General features: G+C 35.4%; 1 protein-coding gene across 1 annotated transcript in view; it reads right to left on the reverse strand.

Moving 5' to 3' along the window:
* Itpr (Inositol 1,4,5,-trisphosphate receptor) overlaps nucleotides 1–21,076 on the reverse strand; it is a 1,112,489-nt gene that overhangs the window by 815,120 nt on the left and 276,293 nt on the right. The window contains exon 15 of the mRNA XM_090401920.1: nucleotides 17,529–17,648. Within this exon, the coding sequence (XP_090258046.1) occupies nucleotides 17,529–17,648 (120 nt within the window). The remainder of the gene's footprint in view (nucleotides 1–17,528; nucleotides 17,649–21,076) is intronic.

A 21,076-nucleotide genomic window follows, 5' to 3' on the forward strand; every position in this document is an offset into this window, starting at 1 on the left:
GCAGTCTTTAGAATGCACCAATTACAGAACTATTGCATTAATGAGTCATCTTGACAAAGTGCTGATGAAAATACTAACAGAATGCCTGAAGGGGGCATATGGAGACACATCTTCTGGATGAGCAAGCCGGATTTCGACAAGATCGAAGTACAGTGCAACAAATACTCACACTAAGACTAATATCAGAGAAAAATAATTAAAAGAAACACACGTATTAACCACAGTGAAAATTATTTACTTGTAAATATTTTTTCATCCTAAGTATCTTAGGACATCATCATTACAGTAGTTTAAACAATAATAGGAATAACATACAGTTAGGGTGCATGATTATAATAGAATCCCATTAAACGTGCGTAACGTGTTACTAAGTAAAAAAAAAACTATAATAACTAATAATAATAATGAGGTCTTGATATCTCCTTAATTTAAATACTAACTAATAATAATTATTTTACACAATTTTGTATGACAATTGCCCATACTTTAGGAATAGTAAGAACGTCATTGTGGTTTAAATTTAGTCTGTGTAGTAGGGCTTCAAAACTTTCTTTATATAAACGTTCATGTTTATATAAAGATCTAAGTAAAAGTTTAGACTTTTCCCAATGGATCCTATGGCTTGGATTTTCAATTCCGTGTTGAGAGAGGCCAGATTTCTGCGGTTTAAAAAGACGAATATGGTCTTGATGTTCCGAGATGCGTTTCTGAACAGACCTACCTGTCTATCCAAAAAGATAATTTGCATGAGCATGGAATCTCATAAACACCAGGCAACATCAAAGGCAAGAGTTTGTCCTTAGGAGAAGGTAACAAGTTGTAAATTTGGTTGATAGGCTTGTAAGTAGTGGCAAAATTATATTTCTTCATAATTTTAGAAAGACGTTTGGAGATGCCTTTGACGTAAGGTATGGGATGGGAAAGTGACTGATGATTTTTTGAGTTGTTTTAGGATTATATCCATTTAGGATGACTGTATTTTTGATTACTTTTAATTCTCAGGTCACTACATTCACAATTCTTCCGCTCATCATCCATCTCAGAAATCTGGCATTATTAAATCACTAGTTTCCAGAGCACACAAATTCTCCTCCTCTGAAGAATCTCTAAACCAAGAATTAGAAGTAATCAAAAATACAGCCATCCTAAATGGATATAATCCTAAAACAACTCAAAAAATCATCAGTCACTTTCCCACAAATCAAACCAAACAAGAAGTCCATAGGATTCCCATACCTTACGTCAAAGGCATCTCCGAACTTCTTTCTAAAATTATGAAGAAGTACAATTTTGCCACTACTTACAAACCATCAACCAAATTTACAACTTGTTACCTTCTCCTAAGGACAAACTCTGACCTTTGATGTTGCCTGGTGTTTATGAGATTCCATGCTCATGCAAATTATCTTACTTTGGACAGACAGGTAGGTAGGTCTGTTCAGAAACGCATCTCGGAACATCAAGACCACATTCGTCTTTTTAAACCGCAGAAATCTGGCCTCTCTCAACATGGAATTGAAAACACAAGCCATAGGATTCATTGGGAAAAGTCTAAACTTTTACATAGATCTTTATATAAACATGAACGTTTATATAAAGAAAGTTTTGAAGCTCTACTACACAGACCAAATTTAAACCACAATGACGTTCTTACTATTCCTGAAGTATGGGCAATTGTCATTCAAAATTATGTAAAATAATTATAATTAGTTTTTTTTTAAATTTTTTTTTTAACTTTTGTAACACATTATGCACGTTTAATGAGATTCTATTGTAATCATGTGCCCTAACTGTATGTTATTCCTATTATTGTTTAAACTACTGTACTAATGATGTCCTAAGATACTTAGGATGAAAAATTATTTACAAGTAAATAATTTTTACTGTGGTTAATACATGTGTTTCTTTTAATTATGATCTCACCACAGGTTTCGTTATTTAAAAATAATACCAGAGAAAGTACAAAGAAAGAACAAAACGATATATTGTTGTTTCTTGGACTTCCAAAAAGCATTTGATAATATTGACCAAAATATAACATGGGCTGTCTTGGAATCCTATGGTGTGGATAATAAATTGATCTGCCTGCCGAAAGATATAAACAGCCAAGCACAAGCAAAAATCTGGATAGCAGGTGAGACTGGAGATTGGTTTGCCACTAGTCAAGGCACAAGACAAGGGGACCCAATATCACCAATCATCTTCATCACACATTTGGGAAGAATACTAGATAAGATTAAAGATGAAGGTGGAGGCATTTCAATAAAGGGCATGAGAATAAACTACCTCTGCTTTGCAGATGACATCATCCTGATTGAAGAAGATGCAGCAAGGCTGAAATAGACATTGCAAACACTATACACAGAAGGAAAAAGATATGGACTAAATGTCAACTTTGAAAAAGCTAAAACAATGATATTCGGACAACAGGAGTTACTGAACAAAGTTACGATAGACAGATTTCAACTGGAAAATGTGGAACACTTCACATATCTTGGATGCCATATGATGCATGACTTGGACCCCCCAAAAAAAGAGATAAAAATTAGAATAGCCAGAGCAACAACTATTTTAAAAGCCATGGACAAAATATGGAAGAGCCAAGCTATAAAGATGCAAACTAAACTGCGCATTGTAGAAACCTGTATCTTCAGCAGCATGCTCTATGGATGTGAGGCCTGGGGTGCTCCTGAGAGAATCTGAAAGGAGGATATTGGCATTTGAGAGGAAGTGCTATAGAAAGATCTTGAGAATAAGCTGGATACAGAAAGTGAACAATGAGGAAATCTACAGACGAATACAACCAAAAGAAAACCTGATCCAAAAAATAATCAAAAGGAAACTACATCTATTTGGTCATATATATATATATATATAGAATGAATGATGAGAGAAAACTAAAAACATTGCTGTTTGGAATGATTGAAGGAAAGAACAAAAGTGGAAGACCAAACAGAGAATGGGGCGATAACATCATCAAATGGTGCAGAAACTCTATACACAAACTGAGTCATCTTGCACAAAATAAAATGCAATGGAAGAATCATATCAAGATGGCAGCAGACACCTATGGACATTGGACCCACGGTTGTTGATGATGATGAATCATAACACTCATTATTTGCAGCAGGCAACACATGATAATGTGATGAAAGTAAAATGTTCAAGAAGCTCTAGAAGGCAGACATATATGATATTGGAATGCTGACAAGTAACAGCACTAATTCTGGAGAGAATCAGGGAGATTAGTGTGGAGTTTATCTAGAGTGGTATAATCAAAACAGAATGAGAGAGAGGAATGTTAACAAAACAGCTATTTGATGGAAAGGTGGTAGAAAGAAAACCCAGAGGAAAACAAAGTGCTAGTTTTAACTTTTGGACTGACAGTTAAAAGCGCTCTATATGACAGAAATATAAGTTATAGTGATATTGGAGTTCTTGTTGAGAGGCTTATACGCTGGTTAGACATAATAACTAATATTTAAGGAATTGACAGCGTATACTGGAAATATAGATTAAATAAACTTTAATATACACTTTCCGATATTTCGGCGAACGTTACGTTGCCATCTTCTTGGGAACTTACTAAAAAGACACGTGCACACAAGTACTAATACAACAAATGAGACTGAGGCTATCTCAGAACACAAGGATTACATCCGATTTCACCAGTACAGCCACTCTGGGCTTGCAGACCACGCTCTGGATACTCGCCACAGAATAAGATGGAAGAAAGCCACAGTAATACACCGCAGCAAGTTCAAGTATGAAAGACTATTCATGGAATCAGCCTCGGCCCTTAGGAACATGCCAAACCTCAACAAATTTGGATGCATGAAACTGCCCCAAATTTGGGAAACTTTTATCAAAAGAACTTCAGCCCAAAGGCCAAGAACTACCAATATAGCCCGTCAGGGGGCACCATCAGGACTTTAGGAAAACGCTAGCGTCCTAGCCTCAGTCTCATTTGTTGTATTAGTACTTGTGTGCACGTGTCTTTTTAGTAAGTTCCCAAGAAGATGGCAACGTAACGTTCGCCAAAATATCGGAAAGTGTATATTAAAGTTTATTTAATCTATATTTCCAGTATACGCTGTCAATTCCTTAAATATTAGTTATTATGATATTGGAGTGTTGATTAGTTACAGCCTTAATTTTGGGGAAAAGTGTGGACAGTAGATTAATAATCATATAAACTGAATTGTGTAATAATGTCATCACATCACATACACTTCTTGAGGAAGTACATTCAAGAAATTGATGATGTTGATTATACTAAAAATCAAAAACTGCGCAACGTAATACAACTGGAGTGCATATTCAACAAAAGAATTAATAAACCATAGGAAAACTAACGTAAAAACTTTATTAGCTTAGAATTTTTGCCTTAGCATCACAGGCATCATCAATACAAGATCACAGAATATGATCTTGTATTGATAATGATTTGAATGTATTGAATGTTTAATTGCTATTCACAGAATAGCAATTAACATTAACACACAATTCTAAAAACACCACTTAAGTAGCTTATGTAGGATAACTATAAAAGGTCAATAATTTCCTAACTTTTTAAAAAAAAAAACATATATATATATATATACACCGCATTTTTCCGTGTATGAGACACCCCCATGTATAAGACGAACCCTACTTTTTCGAACACGAAATCAATATTTTAAACATAAAACAGAACACATTTATAATATTCAAAGTATATTTAGTAATTAGGTAATATTTTTAAGATACACACTAAGAAATTATGCATCGCTTATGACAATCGTTTTTTATTTTCAGGCATATTTTGAGCTAGTGCTCAAAATATTGTTAATGCATTAACTTACCCCACCAACGAGTTGCAGACATATGAATGCTTTCAGAGTTCTGATTGATTTATTCAGAATCAGCCGTTAATGGGTTCAATCGACAGATTTAACAAAGGCTAGTGATTGGCAGAAGCCTGTTCGCAGAGACAAGGTACTGGCAGTTTCGCCACTACAGGTCTCTCAACTGGTTATCCCCATGTATAAGACGGCCCCCAATTTTTGGTCTAAAAATTTTAGAAAAAAGTATCGTCTTATACACTAAAAAATACGGTATATATATATTTAAATAAAATAAAATTAGGAAAGATTACCTGATTTAAAAAGTACTTCTCCCACAAAGGAGACAGACATGGACCATCAGATCTGTTTAATCAGAAGTAAATATTCATGTTTCTGTGAGGAAACGACTTATATGAAGAACTCTTGTCTTGTTCCAATTAACTGTACTTTTAGTGTTGATAGTGTATTCCACAAGTTCTGTTCAGGCTCATGGTATTTAATATAACACTTCTGTTCTTCTAGCTAAATACAAACAATCTTCCTGTTTGTCCGAAATATAACCCACAAGAACAAGGAATCTGGTAGATGCCTGAATAATTGAGAGGTAGATGCTCGTCTTTAGGAGAAGCAAGAAAGATGGAGATCCTACCTTATCAAGGACATAAGCAGACTTAATTATCCTATCAATAATGTTTATATTTTGGGATGAAGATCAAAAGAAAAAGCTTAAAACTTTCTTTGGTCACCCAACTAGATTGTATGATCTTCCCAAAGTTCATAAAATTGGTATTCCGTTAAGACCAGTTGCAACCTGCACAGGAGGTCCCATTTACAAAATTTCTAAATTCTTATTTAATTTACTAGTCACTTCAACTAGAAGAACTGTTACTTACATTAAAAATACTTTGGATTTTAAAATTAAATTTCTGATCTACATTTGGATGCTTCAGATATTACGATTAGTTCAGATGTTGTATCCTTGTTCACCAATGTGTCTTTATTTAACACCATTAAATTGCTTCAATTTAAATTTAACACCATTAAATTGCTTTTATTCAACTTACAGGGACATAAGCAGACTTATGTCCCTGTAAGTTGTTAAAAATCTGTAGCCAAGTGCTGAAACATTTCCCCTGCATCAATCCTATATGCCCTTTAAGCAATTTAAATGTTTCTAACATATCTCTTCTTTTTCTCCTATCGACCAACTCCTACAAATTCACACACCCTCAATCTATCCTTAAAAGGGAACATTTCACAGACCACGAACCATCTTGGTCACTTATCTCTGAATCTTCACCACCACTTTTTCATCCCTAGGAGACCAGATCTGAGCACAGTAATCCAGATACGGATATATCAAGGACTTATAAAAAGGAATAACAACTTCCTTATCTCTGCTTGTTAATATGTTCTTCAATAGCCAAGTAATCTTATGGGCTACCTTGGCAACCTTCGCAAGATGTCCTCTAAACTTTAACTCTCTGTCTACCACCACTCCTAAATCTCTAGCTTCATCTATTTCTGGAGTACAGTGCCATCAATATGATGCACAGACTGTAATCTATTTATCCCAAAATTGACACCCAACTTTTGCCCATACTGATAGCCTATTAAAATCATCCTGGAAGTTCTCCACATTACCTTGATTACCTATTATTCTACCAAATTTTGCATCATCAGTAAACAACTGAATATTTCCTTTCAGGTTATTTCTTATACCATTTATGTATGAATTAAACAGTAGTGATTCCAGCACTGAACCTTGTGGTACACCACTAGTCACCTGTTTTCACCTCGATTCTGACACTCCATATACCACTTTATGATATCAGTCCAGCAGTCTCTCTCTCTTATCCACATAACCAGTGGCATATTCATCCCCATTTGTCCTAAATTGCATAACAAACTTTTATGTGGTATTCTTCCAAATGCCTTTGTGAAATCCAGCAGAATCATCATGTAGCCATTTCCTTTATCCAACCCAACTGTTACTCTATTATAAAAAGTTAGAAAATCATTAAGGCATGACCTACCTTTTACAAAGCCATGTTGCCCCTTATATGGCATCATATCTTTATCCACTATTCTTGAATTCTCTTTTTTTTTGACCAATTTTTCCAGTACATTTTAACACCAAGTCCGAGATAGTGCAGTCTTAGAACCTCCCTTATGCAAGGGAATTATATTTTATCCTCTTTTCACTCCCTTGGAACTCAACCAGAACCGAAACTTAAATTAAATGACTAGTCAGAGGCATTGTCAGTTCCACTGCACATTCTCGAAAAACTAGAGCAGATAGCCCATCAAATCCCACAGCTGGATTTACATTGAGATTCTGCAACATCATAGGAACCTCAAAATCTCTGTTCCCACATTACTGTCTGTCACATATATTAAAGCAGTATTCTCACTTGGATAATATACCCCTGCAAACTGGCACTCATTGAATTAGATAATAGTATTTAATATTATCTAATTCAATTTTAGATAATATATTATCTAATATTGAATTAGATAAAATAACTCAACTATTTTATCTAATTCTGTCACCTCATGGCCATCATCACTCATGATAGTTAATCTTCCATAGTCTTCTTGATCTTACTTACCACGTAATGAATGAAATCTTTGCGATTTCCTTTGGCATGCTTGGCTAGATTCTTCTCGTAATCTGATTTTATCTTCCTTGCCATGTTAGTCATCTTTCATGCCTGAGCCTTGTACTGTTCATGTGTTTCTCAGTCACCTTTTTCCTTATATAACCTTCACAGCATTTTCTTCTTCCACGGCTCATGCTTAATGATATTACTCATCCATCTAACTCCTAGCTGATTAACCCTCCTTATCTTAGGTTTACAATTTAATACTGCTTCCTACAGTTGACCCTTAACTATTTCCCATGCGCTACTAATATTCTTACCCTGCAGTATTTTATGCCATGGCACAGATTTAAGCTTCCTACTAAGCTTGTCTTAATCACTTGCCTTATAGTTCCACATATATCCTTCTTGACAGAATATTCCTCATGTTTTACAATCTCGCAAATCAAGACAGCATGGTCACTTTCGCCAATCAGAGGCAATGTGACCACCTTGGTTATCAATAGCTCTTCTGATTCTGACAAGGCACAATACTCTCGCTCCCTTCAACCGCATGCTGCCTTAAGTAGTTATCTCTCAGTAGATGTATAAATTCCATTTTCTTCCTTCCAGTCTATATCTCCATAGTTAAGTCCCCCATAATAATCACGTGACCTGTACTCATCATAATAAGTTGCCAATGCATGTCTTCCAGATCATCTGTGAAACTCCCTGGTCGATAGCAACAATCAACTGTATATTTTGTCTCACTGGCCTTGATCTTGCACACCGGTCTGCTTCAAATGAAAAGCCACCCTCCCACCTATCTCCTATTCTTTTTTTGGCTGCAATTTATTTGCTATCATTAGCAGTACCCCCCCCCCCCCCTGCCCATCTTCCCTGAAAATACTAAACCCTTCACATTTTATCCCTGTAACTACATCATCTGCTGTTAGCTAAGTTCTTAATAATGTCTATAACTTTTGCCTAGGTTGCACTAACCAATGCCAAATTCTCCTCCCTCTTGTTCCTGATACTTTTGGCATTAGTATATAGAACTGCAGTATCCCTTTAGGTCTCCACCCACCTTCTCTTCTTGAATTGATGAACCTCTTCATTATTTTTGCTTGAGAGATTAGATTTTGCACTTGGTCACTTAACACTGACATGAATCATGTGTGCCTTCACACAAACTCACCTGTTTCCACCCTAATTGCTCAAATTTTCCTGAATTTGCACATTACCCCCCCTCCTTCTTCTATCCATCAAACTCTGCAGTTCACACTCCCTCAGCCGATCCTCATAACTAATATTGTACAGTCCCGACACCATCTTTGTTATCTGCCTTTGTACCCTTCCCTTCAAATCCTGGGGACCAGATCTGAGAACAATAGAGAGTCAACATGGATTTGTTAAGGGGTGCTCTTGCTTTAGTAATATTATTGCGTTTTATAATAAAGTGACAAGAGCAGTTGATGAGGGAAAGGCATATACTGCCATTTTATTCTGGGATAAAAATGGGAATAGAGCAACTGATGCAGAGGACATAGTAGAGTTGTTCAATAAACATTTTATTGGAGTATTTCATCCTGGAGAAGTAAGTTTTAATACTAGAGGGATAGAGCAGGTTTGAGGTTTAGTGGTGCAAGAGAAGTGTGTTTTGCAAATACTGAGTACTCTGGATGTTAGTAAAGCTGTGGGACTCTATGGTATTTCACCACGGATTTTGAGAGAAGGTGCTACAGAACTGACAGCTCTGTTAACCTGGCTCTTCAATAAAAATCTGGCTATGGGAAAGGTACCCAAGGAATGGAAGGAAGATAAGATAGTGCCCTTATGCAATAGCACTATCTTACCTTCCTTCCATTCCTTGGGTACCTTTCCCGTAGCCAGACTGGATGTGTCTAACTATAGGCCAGTTTGTGTTTCATCAGCAGTTCAAGATCTTGGAGAAATTAGTGAGTGACCATATACAGCAGTAGACTGATGATGGTAATGTTATCTGTGAGAGTCAACATGGATTTGTTAAGGGGCACTCTTGCTTTAGTAATATGATTGCCTTTTATAATAAAGTGACAAGAGTAGTTGATGAGGGAAAGGCATATACTGCCATTTTTTTCAATTTTGCAAAGGCATTTGACAGGGTGCCACATGATAAGCTGATATTTAAGTTGCAGCACATAGGTTTAGATGCTGGATTAGTCAACTGGATTCAGAAATGGCAGTCTGATACATATCAGAGAGTTGTGTATGGTGGGACAGTATAAAGGAGGCAGAAGGTTACAAGTGGGGTCCCACAGGGCTCATGGGACCTGTATTGTTTATCCTTTATATATCAATGACATTGTCAATGGATTGAAGAGGAATATTCAGTTGTTTGCAGATGATGTAAAGCTGGGAATGATTATTAGTAATAGTGTAGATGGGGCAGCCCTGCAAGAGGATTTGAATAAACTATACAGATGGGCAAATGAATGGGGTGTCAGTTTAATGCAGCAAAATGTAAAGTCTTGACATTTGGGATACATGGATGGGCGGCTGCATACTTGATTGGAGGAGTTGTACTGGAGAAAGTAGGGGAAACAAGAGATCTGGGGGTTGATGATTGATAAACTGAAATTCAGGGAACATATTGCAAAGGTGGTGAAGGTAACACAAATGATTCCTACAATACTGAGAAGGACACTGATCTGCAGGGATAAAAGTGTTATCGTTCCATTGTATAAGACCCTGATCAGACCTCACTTAGACTACTGTTCTCAAATTTGGTTCCCAGGATTTGAAGGGGATAAATTAACTGTGAAAAGGGTATAAAGGCGAATGACAAAAGTGGTTTCTGGACTGTACAATGTTAGTTATGAGGATGGGCTGAGGGAATGTGGACTGCAGAGTTTGGTAGATATAAGAAGGAGAGGTGATATGATTGAGACTTTTAAACTGTTGAGAAGTAGTTACAGGGTTGACACTGGGGAGTTATTTCACTTGGTGGAACAGCAGGAAGGAGTGATGACAAGGGGGCCATCCCTGAAAGTTGTGAGGAAGAAGGTGAGGAGTGGTTTCTTTGAATGGAGGGTGGTTGAACCATGGAATGCACTGCCTGATAGAGTGGTGAGAATGGTCAATGGGTTCAAGGAGTGGTATGACAGACTTTGTGTTTCCTAGGAACTCCCACTTTTTTGACTCCGTGGAGGCCTGAATAATAGTTATGATAAATTCCAGTAAGAAAATACTGTGAGTAGACATATTACTAACTATTATAATAACGGAAGTAACTCACGTCAATTATTCTTTATTCGTAGAATTTTCACCTGAGTATCACAGGCATCATCAGTACAGGTACAAGGCTAATTAAACAATAACTGTAATATTCACAAAGCGCCACCTAAGTAGCTAAGGTTAAATTTCCTAAATTTATTTAATTATTATTATTGTTTTTTTTTTTAATGTCATCATCATCAATATCAAATTCCTGCCATGTACCCTCAAGGGGTGTACAGGATATGATAGTACTACATGAAAAAAATTACAACATTTACTAACTTCCTATCTACAATTTTCATCCAAATCAGTCTGTTACTTGTCAAGACTCCAACATTATCAGATCTTATATTTCTATCATCTAAGGCACTTTGTAACGTGTCAATCCACCTATATCTTGGTCTTCCTCTGGGTAGTTTTGCTGCTAACCTGGCAGAAGACACTTGTTTTGCTAGTCTTTCTTCGCCCATTCTGTTTAAGTGACCATACCACCTGAGATTAGCTCTGCTAACGCATTCCTGGATGCTGACAATGTCAAGTTCTTTCCTAATATCCTTGTTTTTAATATGATATTACTATTGATGCCATCTGTTCACACCTATAATCTTTCTCAGAACTCTCATATCTGCAGTCTCTAGTTTTTGGTCAAGTGTTTTAATTCTGACCCAGCTCTCAGATCCATAAGTTAAAACTGGTTTGAACACTGTCTTGTATACAGCTAATTTAGTGTTCCGACTAATTTCTCTCTTATTCCATATGAATTTATTCAATTGACTTCCCACCATACCAGCTTTGCTGATTCTGTTGTCTATTTCTATATTTAATTTATCATCTTCATTAAAAATCGTGCCTAAGTAGCTGAAATGTTTTACTTGTTCCACAGGTTTTCCATTCACAACACAGGTGACATTTTCAATGATTCTGCCTATTTTCATTGTCTTTGTCTTTTTATTGCTAACCTTCATACCATATCTATTACAACAGCTATTCAATTTAGTTAGAGAATCTTGCAGACTTGTAGCGGATTTATTTAGAAGTATAACATTGTCCACATAAAGAAAAGAGCTGACATTAACATCTCCAATTTTGACATCATGTTTAATACCACTTTCCTTCATAATTTGATCCATGTAGATAATGAATAACAGAGGGGATAATGTACATCCTTGTCTCACATCAGATTTAACATTAAACCAACTTCCTGTATTTCCTTCAATTCTAACTGTTGACTTACCACTCAAATAAAGACTAAATATTGCTTGATATAATGCCCCATTGACACCATATAACTGTAGTGTTTTGAATAGCTTCTCTCTTGGCACCTTGTCATATGCTAATTCCAAATTGACAAAACTTAAATATAGATCTTTGTTATATTCCCATGCTTTCTTTTCTATTTGTCGTAAAGTGTAGATCCTGACAGCCTCTGGTCTGAATCCAGCTTGTTTTTCACCAAGCTTTTCTTCTACAATTCTTCTCAACCATTTCTCAAGTATACTTGCATAGATCTTGACAGGAACACTCAGTAGGGAAATACCTCTGTAATTCTCACATTCAGTTTTATTTCCCTTTTTATATATGGGTACTATGAGAGCTCTACTCCAATCGGGAATTTGTCCCTCTGTTCAGGCTTTCTGAACTATGCAGTGCAGCCACTGTAAGACTTTTATACCACAATACTTGAGCATTTCTGGATGATTATCATCTACTCCTGCTGCCTTTCCACATTTCAGGCCTTTGATGACTTTTTCTACTTCAAGTATGGATATGTATTCCTTACTGCATGCCTGGTTATTGTTTTTTTACCACTGTGCTGTCATCACTGCTTGTTTCATTTAGCAGTTTTTTCAAAGTAATTACTCAATACTTCAAGGATATCAGGATATTTTTCTCCCGTTTTTCATGTCACCTTTATCATCTCTAACTCCTTTTACAGCACTCTTTCCTCCATTCTTGAGCTTCTTCAACAACCTCCAGAATATTTTCCCACCTTCTTGATATTTATTTTCTATATTCTTGCCAAAGTCCTCCCATGACTTTTGTTTAGCTAGTTTTACACAGTGTTTAGCATTCTTGCATTTGTCTCTGTATTCTCTAAGAGCACAAGCTGACTTATTTGCCAGGAACTTTTGATATGCTTTCTTCTTTTCCTTCATTGCCTCTTTAACTTCCTGTGTCCACCATGGAGTTCTAATTTTTCTATCCTTGCAGACAACTTCACCACATGCCTCTGTAGCTGAATCAATCAAGGCTTTCTTCACGGCTTGCCACTGAATCTCCAAGGTTTGATTCCTGTTCTCAAACAATTTCATTTTTTTTCAATAATCTTTGTGTATTTTAGTCTACAGTTCACATCTGAGAGCTTCTCAACTTTTATTCGCTTTAAAACTTTCTTACATGTTATTCTTTTCAATATGACATTCAATTTTATCCTGCTCAAGACTAAATAGTGATCACTTCCAATTTCAAATCCTCTGTACACTCTGGTTTCTTGCACCAGGGAGAAAACATCACTATCAACAATAACATAGTCAATGAGACTTTTCTTATTCCTTACCTCTTCTCTCCATGTGAATTTGTGCACATTTTTATGTTGGAACATGGTGTTAGTAATAACCAGTCCATGTCCTGAGCAGAAATCCAATAAATATTTGCCATTATTATTAGCTTTGCTCTTTTCTTCGAATTTTCCCAAAATATTTTTGTATGTCTCACATTCATTTCCTACTCTGCTATTTAGATCCCCAACAAGGACCAACTTTTCATTTTTCATTGTGTCAGTTGCTTTTTCTAAAGCATCAAAAAATTCCTCCCCTTCTACCTTAGTAGAACCTTGTGTGGACCATAGGCACAAATAAGTCTCATTGTCCAGTTCCCCATTCTCATATTTGCCCATATTACTCTACTTGAGACTGATTGCCATTCAAGAAGATTAGCCTCGAATTTTGTGTTGAATACAATGGCTACTCCTTCTTTTCCTTGATTGTCACTGCCTGAATATAACATTTTGTATTTATATATATATATATATATATATATATTTTTTTTTTTTTTTAGGAAATTTAATCTTAGCTACTTAGGTGGCGCTTTGTGAATATAACAGTGATTGTTTAATTAGCCTTGTACCTGTACTGATGATGCCTGTGATACTCAGGTGAAAATTCTATGAATAAAGAATAATTGACGTGAGTTAATTCCGTTATTATAATCGTTAGTAAAATAATAAATTCCTTGCCAGTGTAGATTATTGTATTTTGGATCAACCGGTTGAATTGCAGCCTGCATCGGAATGAACATTTAGACTACATTAGCCAGATAATCAGGACTATAAATATCAGACACCGAGTTCTTTTGAAGAAAAGTGAAGTTCTCCATAAAAGAAATAATCTCTTAAAATGCTTATATAAATAAGTGCTGTGGGACCCTACTACACTGACAGAATCTGAATACAATGGACTCTTAAATTATCCCTCTTGTGGGAAATAGTTCTTCACAAATTCCAGAATTAATTTAAATTTATTTATTTATTTATATTAAATCTTGTATATATATATTAAATATTTTTATTAGAACCTTAATATAATTAAACCAAGATGCTCTACATCATGTGCATGTAGTATCAAGTATCACTATTGAATATACCAGTTTCTGTTCTTGTTGTTTAATGAAAGTAATACTGAAGATGTGCTCAATACTAGGGTGGAAATTTTATATTTAGAAAAATATATAAGTTAAATCCAAATTTTAATAAGTTCATCTTCCAAATTAACACATTACAACTAACTTCTTAATTTGGAAGAAAACTAGGTGCATGCAAGCACAGGTGGTGAAAACAAAATCACTGAGGACCATTACAATTTAAGATAAAAATGATTCTGAAATTTATATGAGAGTTTTAATTGCATGGTTCAAAATATCTGAATTTAAACTTTTAATGCAACCAGTTGGAATGCAAATGTATGCTGTCAACCAGCGGCAGCCCTAATGGAGGTCAGTAGATGTATGCCAATAGATACATTTTGTTTAAAACTTATGCATTTTTTAGTTGTTGAAAAATTAATTATAGCATAGACCCGTATTTATCTTCAATTATCCTTTCCGCTTTATGCTCGTGTAAACCCACACTTTACCATACAGGCATTTGAAACAAATCTGGTGGAGATGCCCCCCCCCCCCCCATTGATTTTCCAATAGTTTGTTAAAGCTAAAACACTTCTGTCTCTCCCTTTGAAAATAAAGTATTAATGAGTTTCTATTTTTTTTATATTTTCAGTAACAAAACTATACATAATGGAGATGGTGCTGTAAGCAAATAAATGTGTATTGTAGTAAAGCGCCATCCCATATAATTTTCCTGTAAATCCACCAATTTCTGCTATTTAGAATAAAAATTTAAAAAAATAAATAAAAATATATGAAATTTGCATTTCATTTTACAATTTCAGTACAGTTACCACCAACTGATGAGAGTAATCATATGGTGATGACCTAGGAGGTGGCTAAATGCGTGGAATTTTCAGTTAAGACAGGGAATATGTGGAATTACCAGGCTGGTAAGTATGACAAGCTTAGGAGACTGCTTGGATCATTGCCATGGCATGTAAAACTGCAAGGGCTGGATGTTAATATTGCATGGGAAATGGTAAAGGAGTGTTTGAAGGAAGTAATGGCTAACTGCATACCTAGAGTCAGGATAGTAAATCAAGTGGGAGTTAAATGGATGAATAACACCATTAAGCTGGAGCTGCAAAAAAGAAACAATTGTGGAGGGAATTTAAGGAGAAAGGTGAACTGCAGGCACACAAACAGCACAAGGCATAGATCAGAAGGGTAACCAGTGTGGTAAGAAAAGCAAAAGCAGATTATGAAAGGAAGTCAGCAACAGAGAATCCCAAACAGTTCTTTTGATATGATGCAAGTGAAAGAAAAAATGTATACGGCAGAATAATTTTAAGGAATGCCAATGGTAGGAAGGTAACTGAATCAGTCAAAATAGTAGAATTACAAAGTGAACACTTTGCAAGAGTATATCATCCAGGCAGGATATTGCAGGAATGAGGGAACCAATGGCTTATACAAGAACTGAGGTGAATGAAATGGAGGTGAATAGCATATTACAGAACCTTCATGTGAATACATCTGTGGGATTGGATGGTATACCAGCTCAAGTCTTATGTGAAGTGACAAAGGAATTGTCACTGCCCTTGACCATATTGTTCAATCTGTCTCAGCTCTGAGTTAGTCCCGAGGGGGTGGAAAGAGGGGAAAATAGTTCTACTGCATAAAGGAGGCTCCAAGACTAATGTAGCAAATTACCAACCAATCAGCATATCAGTCATTGTCAAATGACAACAGCATGGTTTTGTGAAGGGTAGATCATGCCTCAGTAAATTGCTCATGTTTTATAATACAGTGGCGGCTGAATTAAGGATAAGGGTAACGAGTTTACAGTGATACTGCTGAACTTTGCAAAGGTCTTTGACAGGATACCACATGGAATTCTAATCAGTAAACTGTAGCACATGGAGATGGATATAGGGTTGGTGAGATGGATAGGTGGTTGATGGAGAGATATCAGAGAGTAGTTTATTCAGAAGTAGAGTCCAAAAGAAGGCCTGTGACTAGTGGTGTGCCGAAGGGTTCTATTCTTGGACTACCGCTCTTTAATTTGTTCATTAATGATATACGAAAGGATCTGAGGGGAACTGTTCAGTTATTTGCTGATGATGTAAAGTTTGGTAGAGCAATGGTGAATACACATGATGTCAACATCTTGCTGGATGATTTGGATAGATTGACAGACTGGGCTAAGGAGAATGGATGTCAGTTTAATGAAGCAAAGTGTAAGGTTATGCATTTTGGGGTGAAAAGATTATCAGCAGTATAACACATTGGTGGAACTGTACTCCAGGAAATTGATGAAGCCAGAGACTTAGGAGTGTTAGTGGATAGAAAGTTAAAGTTTAGGAGACACATAGCAAAAGTGGCTAAATCTACTACAAAATCTACTACATCATATCACTTGTACTTTGACAAGCAGGTTATTGTTCCTCTTTATCGAGCCTTGATAAGTCCCTATCTTGACTACTGTGCATAGATCTGGGCCCTGAGTTTCTTAGTGATGGGAGGAGGTAGAGAGGATCCAGAGGTGAGTGACCAAGATGGTAGCTGGTCTATGGAATGAGGGAACCAATTAGAACCTTACGAGAACAGGTTGAAGATTTGTAGGTTACAGAAACTGGTTGATAGGTGGGAAAAAAAAAGGGGGGGGTAATATGATTGAGACATTCAAATTACTGAGGGGTTTTTACAAGATTAATTCAGAGGAAATTTTTCAGAACAGTTGTGCTGATGGGAGAAATAGGGGCCATCCATGGAAACTGAGTAAGAGTGTTAGAACTAGATTTTACTTGGAGAGGGGTGAATGAGTAGAATAAGCTGCCAGAGTCTGTTGTGGGTACCATGACTGTGAATGAGTTCAAAACAAAGTACGATAGATACTGTGTGAATGCTGAATAGTTCTTGACATGATGTTTATGGCCTCACCATTACCTCACTAACCTAAATCTTTAACCAAGGAGTTGCCCCATAATAATAATAATAATAAGGTTTTTAAATGCACAAAACATGGAAATCCTTTACCAGAGCCGTTGCCTCCAGGATATTCAAATGTTTTTTAACTATATATATATAGAGTAGAATAGAAACATCTGAATTTTATTTTTCCAATTTCAATGTTTACTTATCGACAGCTGTATAAATTTCAAATCTAAATGTAATAGTTATAATTACAAACTAAACATTTTATTCAATAAAAAGAAACCGATCTTTGTATTATGCCAATATTCAAATTAATTCTTACCGTGTCTCTATCAAAATATCAGAATTTTGTGAACTGAGAACAGCTTTACATATTAGTTCTTGAGTTATAGGGATGGCAACTTTGTTCGATATGCATAGGTCTGAGAGATAATCCAGAAATCTAAAATGCACAGATTAATATTTAAATTATTGCTACATCAATGATATGGACATGCAATTCATGACTAATAAGTAAAATACTACTTAATTCCATAAGATTTCATTAAAAATAACATAACTTACTATTCAATAAACAGATACTTTATTTCATTATTACTCTATTAATCACATAGAGCTACACAAACACACCTGCACACATGTAAAATATATGTACTAGGAGAAAGGTTTGCAAAGTTTTTCACCTGGTGAGTAGCATCTCTATCCCCAGACACAAGGAGGATTCAAATGTGGATGTATGTTTGTGAACATCTTTAAGTAGAAATAATTTTCATCACCTAGCAAGACCACATTTCTCAAAGGAGACCTGAACTTTCTACAAAAGATCCATATTTGTTCACTGGATTACTTCACTCTTAGTACACTGAGATATGAAAGTATTACAGGTTTGAACAATTTTAGGATGGAAAGCAAATAAAAAGCAACTAATGCTATCCCTGCAGAAGTTGTCATAATTGTGTGCTGCTTTAAGTCACATCATCAATAAACTTTTATAATTATACTCATTATCACCATTTATTGTTTAATATTAATGTTGGTTCCTTTACAAAATAATTTATAATTAAAAACATGATAAAAATTTTAATAAGATGCATTATGTAATGCTGAAAATCTTCTGATGGAATTGTGGTGGCAGACAAAAATTTTGAGGAGGCTAACTCTCCAAAAATTCTCAATTAATCTCAAATTTCAAAACATTTGATATGAAGCCGATATTTCAGCTTGATAGGTCTCGCTTATGTGCTGTTAACATATTATACTGGGATCATTCGTGATCAACCCAATCTTTAAACATATGAAGCTAAGGAATAAGCATACTTTACAGCTTGATTAAAATTTAATAAAGTTACAACCGATTGATAATTGTGGCTCTATAATCCTCCCCCTCCCTCCCACTGAAAATCCACCAATTTCTTCTAGTTAGAATAAAAAACAAATATGAAATTTGCACTTTATTTTCCAATTTCAAAATGAAATAAGATGAAATACAACACAACAAAATTTGTTAACAGGATGGAATCAAGATGAAAATAAGAATAGAATACATACAAAAGCATTTATTATTATTATGACTCTTAAGTAAAACCTACAGGAGTGAACTGATTCATCATGAGAGACATCACTCAGTGAGCAGCATATCACATATCATACTTAACCTTAAACTCATTCACACTCTTAGTATTCACAATGCATTCCGCTTGCCCACCACTCCCAGTGTAAAAAAAAAAAAAAAAAAAAATTACTCCTCATTCCTCTTTTCACTACATCTTTAACCAACTTAAAGGGATGGTCCCTCTTTCTTCCTATCTCACCTTCCACTCTATGTAGTATAATCCCTTTTGCATTAATCCAATAAAATTCCCTCACTAACTTAAATGATTCCTCTATCAAAATAAATTCTATCGCACCTATCCACTAATCCCTGCAATTTATACTTCCTCAACCTCTTCTCATAAACATTCCAGAATCCTGATGTTGCCTTAGCCACTCATTTCTATGCCTTTTCCAGAGTTTTCATACCATAAGAACCAGGAATAAATTTAAACATGTCTGGTCTAACTAATGCTTTACACAGCGACACAACCACCTCTTTCATCCTACTTATCAGTGTGTTCTTCATCATAATTGTAATATGGTATAGAGTCTTTGCAAAAGTTGAATAGTATCCTCTGAACTTCAAGCCACAATTGACCACCACTCCAAGATATCAAATTTTGTCTACCTCTTAATGAAGTACAGTTTACAAGGTACCTTTATGTGAATACTTTATAAATGCTTTTATATATATTCTGCTGTTATGAATGGCAGAAGTGATGAGAGTGTTGTAGTATGCAAAATGGAAGAATGAGAAAAAGTAACTACCTTTATCACAATAATAAATTTTTCTATTTATATATTAATGCACAAAGCTCACATGGTCTAAATTATTAACTGGAGAAAATAAGATGCATATTGAGCAATTTTTCAGCCATAACTTAATGAAGATATCCTCGATAATCAAACTAAATGATAAGTTTGTCCAGAGCTCAAATAGAGGAAATGAGAAGAGCAATGCAAGATTTCATATCATGGAGAATGAATTCAAACTATAAGATCAGAGAAATACTGAATTCTAATTCAGAGATGGACTTCAATACAGTAAGATGAAAGCTAATTAACCAATGGCAGTCATTAGGGCAGGAAGCACTGATAAACCAGTTACATGAGATTAAGCATTGGCAATCTAGTTAATATTGAAATAGAAGAGAGGAAGTTGTTCGTGTTGGCTCCACATAACAGGTCACCAATGTCCTCAAGGACATTGTTAGAATCAATTGCAAGAATTAAACTCACTGCAAATGCCGGACATTTTAGATGTACTGATGGTGTGGTACTGTACATCTGTTGAACAGTTCAATAAAAGTTGCTAATTATTAATGAGGATAATAATTTATAGGATCATAGAATTTATGATCCTAGAATTATTGCATTTGATTTTTAGTATCTGAATTTTCTCACTGGAGATAAACTTATATCTTCACATATAAGGTGATTAATTTACCAGGACATACTGTGTGTACACAGTGCTATGTACTGTGTGTACATAGTGCAGGACATAGTGCAGTGAATCATCCAAAAGATAAGCTCTCCAACATTTTCAGTGCAATGTTAGGAGGATTTATCTTAATGCTAATTTTCCTGTCCAGTGGACTGGACAAAGAAGTACTGACATTTCAGTATGTAAGAATTCAACATCATCAGAACTGAGAAATATAAGCATTGCAATGCTCCTATCCCAATAGAAAACTCGATTCTGTGTATTGTCATACAAACCAAGACAAAATCAGATTTCTCTTCTTGAAATAATAATCCCCAAGCTTCTCATAATATAACCATATGAAATTCATTTTTACCTCATCAGGAATAATAAAGCTCAACTTTATTAAATATGTATTTAATAATATTTTCAAAGAAAATTAACAGAATACTGAAGCAAGAGAGATTTGTGTGTGTGTGTGTGTGTGTGAGAGAGAGAGAGAGAGAGAGCATAAACAAAAGTTTGAACACAAAGTATCTTTGTGACCAGACTCCTTGTATACAGAGGTTTTTTTGATTTCACATTGAAGTGCCTCAGTATTCCATAATGTGCAGTACATCTCCTTTTTAAACACCTCCTGTATATTCTCATGCATTATGAGAAAGGGGTCTATTCAGACTGGTTTCAACCTTAATTGAGGAGTAAAAGTGAAAGATGTTCATTATGAGCCAAGAGACAGAGAGGTGTACAAGAGCCTGGTAGTATTAAGAGAAAGAAAAGACAATTAGTATAAGAGACAGAAAAAGGCTTCAGCTGCTTTATATCATCATCATGCAGCTTATCATTTTCTGTTT

Source organism: Typopeltis vanoorti, chromosome 2 (assembly GCF_054136105.1).
Source record: "Typopeltis vanoorti isolate ZY-2024b chromosome 2, IOZ_Tvanoo_1.0, whole genome shotgun sequence".
Lineage (NCBI taxonomy): Eukaryota > Metazoa > Arthropoda > Arachnida > Uropygi > Thelyphonidae > Typopeltis > Typopeltis vanoorti.